The 11,630-nt window shown below is 31.9% G+C and overlaps 1 protein-coding gene across 4 annotated transcripts in view; it reads right to left on the bottom strand.

The window, feature by feature from the left end:
• Window positions 1-5,625: 5,625 nt before the first annotated feature.
• Window positions 5,626-11,630, bottom strand: part of LOC106465836 (protein toll-like) — a 19,015-nt gene continuing 13,010 nt past the window's right edge. For all 4 annotated transcript variants that reach the window (XM_013926076.2, XM_013926077.2, XM_013926075.2 and 1 more), the window contains one exon: window positions 5,626-9,928. In XM_013926076.2, coding sequence (XP_013781530.1) covers window positions 6,705-9,917 — 3,213 coding nt within the window. In that variant the 5' untranslated portion in view covers window positions 9,918-9,928 and the 3' untranslated portion in view covers window positions 5,626-6,704. The remainder of the gene's footprint in view (window positions 9,929-11,630) is intronic.

The following is an 11,630-nucleotide window of genomic DNA, read 5'->3' as shown; positions in this document are numbered from 1 at the left end:
ACCGTATATACCGTTACTGCTAAAGCTGCTGTGCAAATTCTTCAATTATCGTTCATATATTATTGTTTGATAGTCAAATTATCAATAGCAATGTGTTATCAATACGGCCGAAGTATTAGCGAGATATCGAGAAAAGTTACAATTAATTGGGCTTGACTCTTGTCCATACAAGCACCCTGCGGACTCATGGATCAATGACCCGACAGTATGGCCCAGCGTGCAGTACCCAGACGTCTAGAATTTCCTTGTGTTAAAAAAATCGGAAGACAACATTTACATGATATAAAATGAGCTGAACACACATAGTTATAGTCAGTCTTTGGCTCCCACAGCTTTCCTATTGCTTCCTGTGTTCCTCAGTTGATAGCTTTCAGCCACAACACTCTTCTCTCCTTTTTAGTAGCTTGTTTTTGTGGGAAAACATGCACTAGAAAGTAAAATACGAGGTCGAACTAGTTTTTAAAACAATTATCCACAAATTGTCTTAAGACTATTCTAGGCTGCTTTATGCTTACTATTAATGCGAGCTGGAGGACTTGGTATCAAATAGAAGGAAAATTCAGGTCTTTTCGACTTATCGTTTGTGCAAAAGTTTTGCCAATAGAAAATAGATATTTTATGCCTTTCAATAGATAATTATGATTAACAAATAATAATAATAAACATTTTGTAAATGTACAATGATGTAGCAATGGCAGTGCCAAAAAGAATGCAAACAAGAATATAGGAATGATACAGCTATACATATATCATCCCTACATGACTTTCAATATAAAAATTTAATGTTACACTGTAAAAATGCACTAGTAAAAAATAGTTACAAGGTTGGTCAATTTGACCGACCTCATAGCGAAAGTCTGTAATAATCAAAAAATGTCTTGACTCAATTTGGTTTTCCCTGTAAGTCCTAGGCTTTAGTTACATTACATTGATGTCTACACTGACATGACATTATGATAAACAAACTGCACACCAACAGTCAGGGTTATATAACTTTCAACTGCAGTGATATTAAAGTCAAGTAGGCACTTTACAGTGTACCACTATGTTTTATTATTGAAAGCCATGTAGGGATGATCTATGTATAGCTCTATTATCTCTATATTCTTGTTTGCTTTTTTTTTATGGCAATGCCATCCCTAAAGCATTTTGCATTTATAGAATGTTTTTTATTACTTGTTTTATGACGTTTTTTCCTCCTGACTGAAAGTTAGTGTATTCTATGAATGTGTGTAATAAAATTTAATATTATCTGTATTGATTTTTTTTTTTACTCTTTCACTTCATACATGATATAGGGGGGGGGGGTGTAGTATACAAAGCATTGAGTATTCTACATGTTACAGTCATCTAATGTTAATCTATTATTGACTGGTTTATTCCTGTTTCACCCTTACTTAACCTTTTTTGAAGGAACACCAGAAATTTGTAAGAAAGCTAACTTCAAGATGTAATGATAACATCGTTTACACTAGAATTATGATTATTTGTTTTTAATTACTACTAGTTATTATTACTAAACGATGACATTGTGCATAGCTCAGGAACACATAGAGTGGATTTAGGTTTAAACTGACGTTAGTGATAAAGTAGGTGAAGAGTTATCTCGACTGAAACAAGAAGAACAAAGATGAACAATTTGGTGGGTTGATCACTTTCTGGTTTAGTTTCTTGCCTTTTTGGGTGGAGAAACAAATGAAAGTGAGTGGCAATAATTTTTAAGGGAAAACTCTCTGTCATTGTTGATTTTTAGCGTGCATATTTGTATTATACCTATTGAGTACTTTGGTCATCCCTACATGTAGAATCTACAGACACTATAATATAGATTTTATAGTTTATCTATCATTTTTAAAAGTAAATATTTTTTACCGTAAAGCCTAATTTTGTTAAGAGTGAGTCGTTTATAAAGACAAAATCGGGAACTTTCTTCTTCTCGTCGTAACTGCATGGGATATAACAGTTTAAGGATTTCTGTGAAATTTAGCATTTTAATTATTGAACATTTTTTAAAATAATTTTTCATAATTCAAATTCAATGGACTTACTATACTGACTTGAAATAACCAAAAAATAACATTCATATTCACTGAAAATGACCTTATTTAAGAACTGATTTCTTTGAAATTGTTTTGGCGGAGCGCTAGTTAATTATTCAGTGTTTTAGGAAATTGGTGTTCACTATTTTAGGGAACTAGCTCACTCGATTCATAAAAATAGTTTTATATTTTTGCACAATACGAGGAGTCTTCAGAGCGAAATGTGATTTTTCTTTTACATGCTCTTGATAAAAGTATATTACGTCAGACATGATATTGATAATAGGTCAATATTATTCCGTTGCATTTAGCAACATAAAAGCGTGATATTACCTCATACATTGTTGGTTGTCAGACAGTTGAAAAACCATGTGAACAATACTTTTCCAACTTCTTGACCCATTAAAGATAAGTCTGCATGGACAATATTTCATGTCATTTGGATTCGCAATAGAACACCTAAATTTTACCAGATTTGTATGATGAATAATAGGTAACGGCGGAGAAAATTTCTTCGTACATAACTGGGGCTGTGTTGAGAATTTATGTCTGACTGTTTACATCCTTAACATGTGTTGATGGTAATCTGACATAATTGGTGTACAGATCATACATATATTTATAAATCCCGTTTCCTTCTGAATCCTCATCGTATTATTTTTAGTGCATTTTTCAAACTTTTATTTTATTTTTTACAATAGTGTGTTTTTATAAACTACTTTCGAGGTATCATTAATTCATGGAATTGTTTTCGGTATATTTATGTTACTAATAAAAGAAGTCATGTAGTCAATGTTTGAAAACTCTATATTCTTATTTTATGGAGAACATTAAGCACCTTAATGTTAAAATTTAAAGATAAAATTATTATCAAAAAACGTATTATTATTTAAAAGATAATCAAATAAAAATAAACCAGCACAAATCCGTCACACCACGCTGGGTAAAATATGCATGTCTAATTGAAATACTTTTGAAAAGCTATGAAAATCATTTATAATGTCCCTAGGAGAAATGCAGTTTCAAGGACAGAGATGTAGTGGATAAGTTTCTTTAAAATGAGCCGTAAAGTTGTTTCAAAAGAACAGAAAATTTCAAAGTATTTAATAGTAAGTTTGTATGCGCTTGTTTCACATAACATTCATTTTTGAAAATGTTTAATTATGAACGGGTATGGTTGCATTTCCTTTTTATAAAGGTTAGGTTAAGACCACCTACAGTAATAGCATTTTGTTATGCACAGTAATATATTTCAATACCTTAACACATGATTTAAGTATTATTCGATCTTTCACTGTTTCAGTGCGCATACAGTTTTAGATGACTTTTAGAACCTTTGTTATACCAAAGAATTTATGTAAAATATTGTATTTTTGCATTTTCTGTGGGTTTTCTATAAGCATTAATATACTTCTCAGAACTATTGGGGAAGGAATGTTATAGACTGTTAAGATTTTAATGAACATTTTCTTGTAACTTTTAGTACGATAACCTATATTGAAATTATATTACATTAGAGTAAATACTTGGTTGTATAAGTACATTAGCAATAAGTTTAAGTTTGAAGACTATAGTTGGTAAATGAGTAACCCAAAAGTTGGCGGTGGGTGGCGATGACTAGCTGTCTCTCCTCTACTCTTACACTGCTAAATTAGGGACGGCTAACGCAGATAGCCCTCGTGTAGCTTTGCGCGAAATTAAAACAAAACAAACAAACAAACTGAAGTCTATAGAAAGTTTTACTATGAAGCAAAACTGTACGGTGTAGTTCTGCTTTTATTTTCTTTTGTCCACTATTAGTTTTAAATATAACTGTATAAAATCTTTGAAACTATAAACTCTTAAAATTTCCAACGAGAATCAATGTTGATTTAATTTTTTAATAACAGATTTTTAGTGCATAATTCGGTCGTGTCATGGATTTAACTTTCAAAAAGGTTTATCTCTGCTTATGTCTTGTTTTTATTCTTAGTCAGGATTGCCTTTATTTGGCATTTTCTCGTAATTATGTTTGCTAATCCAAATAGAAAAGAGCCTGTTACAGCGAGAGTAAATGGTTAAAATCTTCGTTAATCATAATCTATATTACTTAAAATTGTAATAAGATTAACAGATGAAGTATAGCAAAGTAGACATAGGAAACATTTATATCAAAAGGGAAACATTAAAAGTAGAGTAACCCACATTAAGTATAATTCTGAGTAAAACAAACACAGAAATCAAATGGAATATGAAGTTCCAGGTTATTTCTGATTTGAAATATTCTAACATGCTCAAAATCTATAACGTTATGGGTATCTACTCGAAAGTTTCATTTTTTGTCTTTTTTTTACTTTCATTATAGGATTTTACAAGAAGAATTGGATGATGAATTACATTGGTTAAGAGTAGGTGGAAAATCAAGATTCATTTTGAGTTCAACAAACTTTATCTGACTGTTAAAATTTGTTTGGAGAGAAGAGGGAAAGGTGTTGATTAGGTTGTTATTTATTGGGTCATACTTATCCCTGCCATAAATATGGTGTAGAAAATCTGTTTGTCAATATGTGGTTTTATAAGGGCCCTTTTCTGATTGTAATGGATTACACAGGCCTACGAATTTAAACTTCATGAAAGTTGTTCTGGTTTTAATAACGGGTTTTCCATAATTCAGCTACGCAGATTTCGAAAATAATATTCTTTTTTTTTCTATCTCGTAAGGATTTTTTACAAATCGGGAAGAAAAAAAACTCTTATTTAGATCAATTTATTATTTCGTTTAACACAATGAACCTTTTTTTATTATTACGTTTGTTAACAAAAATACAAAAAAACACTGAGGAAAAGGAAAGAACACTGATGTCAAACGAAAATGCATCCTGATTTATTTTGTGAAATCCACGTCTTTTGGTCTCAAAACTACGTGTTGTGGTCATTCTTTTATGGGCCCGGCATGGCCAGGTGGTTAGGTCGCTCGACTCGCAATCTGCGGGTTCGAATCCCCGTCACACCAAACATGCTCGCCCTTTCAGCCGTGGGGGCGTTATAATGTGACGGTCAATCCCACTATTCGTTGGTAAAAGAGTAGCCCAAGAGTTGGCGGTGGGCAGTGATGACTAGCTGCCTTCTCTCTAGTCTTACACTGCTAAATTAGGAACGGCTAGTGCAGATAGCCCTCGTGTAGCTTTTCGCGAAATTCATAACAGACAAACATTCTTTTATGTATTGCGTTATGACGTTTTGTGAAACATTTGTACGTGATGGAGAAAAATGGATATCATTTTCGGATTCAGCGTTCAGGAATTACTGTAGAACATGTAAAAATTTCAAGACAATAAAACCATCGCAGGCCTGTGTTGTTAATAACTTTGACGTAAATCAAGAAAAGACTATAATGTTTACTTCTTGATTGCATAATTACATGAACATTTAATTTTTCTTTAGTAATAAAATGACATTTGTAGAGAATCTAACAATCATTATTGTAACTTGTATATTGTATACTCAAAATTAGTTTCAGTTCGTCCCATTGGGGGATAAAGGCTCAATAATTATGAAACTTGCATTTGAGGCTTAGATGAAACCAAAATATGTGGATTTATACGTGTTTTTTTTTTTTTTCAAAACGTGCTAGCTGTTAGGTGATTGTTAGTATGGGAATGGTAAGTTGTAAAATGAAATGTCTGTTTATAGTTCTTATTGGTGTGTGAATTTTCTGTTTGTTTGCGTTTTTAATTTGTAAACAAAAATTGTTTTTGTTCTGTTACAAAGCTACACAATGGGCGATCTGTGCTCTGCCCACCGCGGGTATCGAAACCCGATTTTTACGGTCTAAGCCCTTAAACTGACCAATAAGCAACTGGGTGGACGTATCGGTAAACAGCTGTGCATTGTTTGAATATGGCTGGTAAGTATATTGATACCTATACCCAGCCTAATAACTGCTAACATATGACATGATATAATTGATTTGAAAACATGAGCCATTGTTAGTTTACAGGCAGGAAACGTAGTACTTTATGTCGAAAAAACCAAGTTATCAAAAAAATAACTTAAGTTTTCTAACTTACGTTAAGTTGTTATACAGAACGTTGTCAGAGGAGATTTTGGAAATATGGAGAATAAAGAAGTTTGTATGAATACATGTGCTACAATATCCTTGGTGTAGCATGTGTAAACAAATTAGAATAATTCTAATATAAAACTGGAAAAACCAAAGCATAAATGATGTAATAGGCCATTTAAAAAATGATGCATAAAAAACTACGAAATATCAACGTTTAGAAAAGTACTTATTACTATTTCAAACATACACACACCCGCATATATATAATTCATAAATCCTCACTTGTAGTAACTGCTTATATGTCATACTATAGCCTACACATATGTAAAGCACAACAATCTTCATTCTATCCACTTGCATTAAAAATGTGCCACAACATGACTAACATCGTACATTTACTGACAACATAGAAACTGTACATAAAATACTTGAACGTTTGAACACTTATTTCAATGATGACGTTTTTAATATTTTAAACTCATTTTCATGAACACATTTAAGATACAATTGATAAAATTCTGTACATTTAAGGGTATGGCAAGTGGAACTGACAAACTTTAAGAGTTAATTTAGATACATAAATACTTATGTTATATACAGTGATATTGGAATTTAATAGCTCATACTCTTGAACTAATAAAAACATCGCCATTTCTTTTTAATGGTCCAATTTGAAGCGCTGTAGGCTCGAAATTACTCTGAGTAACCACTTGATTTTTGTTCTTTTGTGACAAAATGTCGTTTTGTTTATTTTTGTTCCCATTTAGTGTGTAATTTTCTATCTGTTCCTCTACAGACTTTAAGATCGCTGACGGTGGTCGATTACGGAAAGGAGTCTTATTTTCTGGAGCACGCAATGATCTATGGTGAGGCATGGCATATCTTAGTTTTTCCCAAAACCATTTCTCTCCCCACACAAGGTATGTTTTCGTTGACAACAGGTACTGAAGGTCTTTGTCAAAGGTATCTTTAGGAGGCAGTTCTCCTTTAACCACAACAATAAGTCGATCGACTTTGTCTTCCAACATTTGGTAGTAAGCGGTGTGAAATTCTATCTGAAACCACACACTTTCCAAGAAGTCTTTGGAAATAACCAAGATTGTCCTTCTGCTGTTCTGAACAGAGTTAACTATATTCCAGCTGATAGCATTTCCAGCCAACCAATCGCGATCGTGAATACAAACCTTAAAAAGCGGTTCATTGGTTTCTAGTTCTTTCAAAATGCTGAAAGCAGTCTCTCTGTCTGAGCTGCTATATGAAATGAAAGCATCAAAGATCTTGTCTTCGTCTAGTTCTTCTTCAGTGAAGAAACACATGAAAACATTATATAAATGAATATACACATATGCAATAACAGTTTGCTTATTGCGATAATAAAGCACAGATACAACAAATAATAAAATTGCTAAAACCACACATATAACAGACACACTTATTAATTTTATTTTCTGTGGCCAAGTAGCATGAGGACACAAAATATTATCTGGCATTTGTACAAGCAACTCTTTCCTTAATGTTCCATTGAGTTTTACTGGCTCTGAACAATAAATGTCATCTATATCTTTGATTTTATGTAAATTGTTAGTAAGCCACGATTTCAATTCTAATGTTTCACACGTGCATTCCCATGGATTGTATCCTAAACGAAGATCAAAATGTAGTGTTTCTTCTCTTTCTTTATATATATCTGTTGATATGTGAGTTAGATAGTTTTTCCTCAAGGATATCATTTTAAGATTAGGAGGTAACTTCCAGTTATCAATCGAGGATATATGGTTTTCATCCAGATATATTTCAGTGAGATTTCTGTAAGCATCAGATGAGAAGATATTAAGAGATGATATATTGTTTTTCTCTAGATGTAAAATATTTGTATTCTCAGGCAAGTGTAATGGTAGAGTATCCCAATGCAAACCACTGCAGTTTACAATTACTGCCTTATCAGAAGTTCGAAAATAACAGTGACACAAATCTGGGCAATTATTTCTTACAGAACAAATAAACTTCTCTCTTGGAACACTGGTAATAGCTTTATTTGCCAGATGTGATGGACCAATACATGGTAAGTTCTTGGCACCATGAATAATCGCAATTCTATAAACATCATTCAAATAATTTCGCAAATAATCAGCAAAATCCAACAGATGACAATCACACTGAAATGCATTATCTTGGAGGTAATAAACAGGGGATGAACCTTCAGAGTGTTTGGAAGAAAACAAGTGCATTACATTCAATTGCATATACACATCCCTCATATCGACTGTTTTAATCTGATTTCCTTTTAGATATACGTTTGCATCATCAGATCTGATAAGTGGAACTTTAAAGAAGGTAATTTGGTTATTATCTAGACGCAACTCTTCTAGGTTTGTTACTAAATTCCAATTCATATTAATAAATTCTGTTAAATTGTTGTTAGACAAATCAAGTTTCTTAAGCTTTACAGGTTTACCAAAAAGATCAACCTTAGCTAGTGATATTATTTGATTACCTGAAAGAATTAAAGTCTCCAAACTCTGTGTATTTCTGAACAATGTATTATTTAGTTCTGTCAGAAAGTTGTATCCGAGATTAATTTCCCTGATATTGACAAAATTTTGAAATATATCTGGTGACAAACTTTTGATATTGTTCTTGTACAAATTAAGCTTTTGTAGACTAATTTGGTAATCAAACAGGCCAATGGGTAAAAATGTGAGATCATTATATGGCATTTCCAAAATATGTAACTTTCTGTTATTATCGAATATTCCAACAGGAAGAGAGGTGAGCCTGTTATTATGCAATTTTAGCTGTAACAAATTTGGTGCTTCTGAAAAGAAAGAACTGGAAAAGTTTGTTAAGTTGCAGTGATTAATTGTTAAATATTTTAGGTTTGTCAGTCCTGTAAAGAGATCACCAGGAAGATCCCTGAAAGTTGGGTTTGAACTAAGATCCAGCTCCTCAAGTGCCAAATTTTTTCTAAACAGTTCACTTGGTAATGTTTCAAGTTTATTCTTGGACAAACCTAAACTTCTAAGATTGAGAAGACCTGAAAATACATCTCCTGGTAATTTTGTAAATTCATTTCCAAACAACTCTAAAATTTCAAGTGATTCAAGATTGTCAAATATATCCTTAGATAGAGTACTAAGCTTATTTCTGTACAAATATATCCGTTTTAATCTAGGAAGATTTCTGAAAAGTCCTGCTGGTAACTTAGACAACTTGTTGGCACCAAGTTCCAAGTTTTCCAAATTATTTAATGGTTGAAATACATTTTCTGGTAGAGTTTGTAATTCATTATCAGAGAGATGTAGTGATTCAATATTTGTTAGATACTGAAAAACATCTTCTGGCAAAACAGAAAGTTTATTTTTTGCCAGATTCAAAAGCTTTAATAATGCAAGTCCTTTAAAGAGAGAGGCAGTCAACTGCAAATTACCATTTCGATTTTCAAACTTAAGTTTTCTTACTGTCAACCCAGATAAAAAATCATTGAAGCTCACAGTTGGTAAAGAACATCCACTAAAAACAAAATAATCAATTTCTGATATATCAAGCTCTTTAAGCATTCCTGGCTTGTAAGGGGCACTGCTGTTACACTCAACCTTAAGTCTCTTATGAAACTTGTAGTCAATCACATAAGCATGTGGAATCTGGCCAGATTGAGAATCTGTTGTGTTTATGAAGCATTGTAAGGTATTCCCTTGAATAGTATCAGAACAATATACTATATCACAAACTGGATCAAAATTCTTTACACAGTTAAACCCATCTGAGAAACGAAGAGCTCCCAGAAGCAAAATATAAATGATGAAACTGAGATTTTTCTTCTGTCTGTCAGACATTCTGGCAAAACCTGAAAAATAAAGGGATTTTATGAGTAAAAAGCCCAGTAATGAAATAATTATGCAGTTATTGAGAAAACAGAAACAACTACACACAAATTTAGAAGGAACTCCATCTGAAAATGTGGCACAAGTCACATATAAGCAAGTTTCCTCCACAACATATCAGTTAAGCAGTTGTAGACCTCAATTAGCTGAAGAATGAAACAGGTATTTTGTTATTTAACAAGTGATATATCAGTCAAGTCAAGATACCCAAGAATTTTTGCCCAATGGACTGTTGAAATGATTGCTGGGAAACTGTCATCCTTGTATACTAGATATGTTATAGAAAGGCTACAGGAAGGAGTGGTGTGTTATTGACATGACAGCCTTACAATGGAACCTTTTGCAATGGAAATTAGGCTGTAGGATTATTGTCAAGATGCTCAGCTTTCAGACAGAGTATGATCAGATTTGGAGACATTGACTGTAATGACATGTTGAAGCTTCAAAATCATTTTGATATTACATACTTGACATCTGAGTTAGTGATAATGAACATATTACACACATATTGTCTTAGTAACAGAACATGCTGTTTTAAAGTTTAGCATTTGAAACAAATGTAGAATGCAATGTTATGTATAGTATCATAACTATGTTTTATTACTGTTTTACAATGATTTTCATCAAATGTTCAAACTTTCTGTAGGCTACATATTCCTTCTTAGTTTACTTTTACTTTTAGTATGACAAAAATCATTTAATATTCATAAGGAAAAATTCATTGTTTTAATTTTACATCTGTGTAGTTATCCCTTTGACTAATTGGGCAATTTTAGTTGTGCATTTTGTCACAAATAATATCATATCAGGTTCATAAGAATCAATATGAAATCAAATCAGTTTTTAAACAGAAGCTCAGTTCTTTTACAATACTTAAAATAACTTACTGTACTTATTCTTGATGTGATTTGATTAAATACTGATAACTGATTATAGAAGTGCTCAGGATTGGACAATGAAATGTTTTGAAAGATTTGGTTAAGTGAATAGTTTTTATAAGAATATGTGAACACCAAAATATTTATATATATATATATATATATATACTGAAATTAGTTGCCTCTATGAAATAAAATAGATATATCTTATGTTTGAGAACAATTAGTTAGAATCATTAAGTTCAAAATACCAATATAGGCAACATATTGATTATAAAAATCTATCTAATTAACCTAAATTAAATTAGCATACCTGAACAATAACTAACAATGTAAAGTACAAATTATCTTTGCTTTTATGGAGTATACACCTCATTAACTCACAAGTAACCATGCTTGCATGAATTTGTGTTAGCTTACTAATAATACATAACACAATCAACTTGAACACCCATTCACTACCCTACACCAAGTTTTAAATACATCTCCTATGGTGCTAAAACCACTGAACATTTATGACCTGAATTATGAGTTATAAATGGACTTCTTTAAATTTTTTAGCATAAAATGACTTTTCTGAATTGAATCCTCTGTTCAAAACAACTTAATTTCTTTTTTCCAAGTTCTGCACATTATAATATACATATCTTAGATCTTTCCAGTTTGTTGAATTCTGTTTTAATTACATTTAATTACCATACTATTTGAACCATACTTGAAGTGCGCTTCATACATCTTCATTTTAAGGATAATTTTTGGAAGGGTTTGTTTTTATTTACAACTTTAA

Source organism: Limulus polyphemus, unplaced genomic scaffold, assembly GCF_000517525.1.
Source record: "Limulus polyphemus unplaced genomic scaffold, Limulus_polyphemus-2.1.2 Scaffold2067, whole genome shotgun sequence".
NCBI lineage: Eukaryota > Metazoa > Arthropoda > Merostomata > Xiphosura > Limulidae > Limulus > Limulus polyphemus.
The sequence above is the reverse complement of the archived record's forward strand: the minus strand, read 5'-3'. Positions and strand labels throughout refer to the sequence as shown.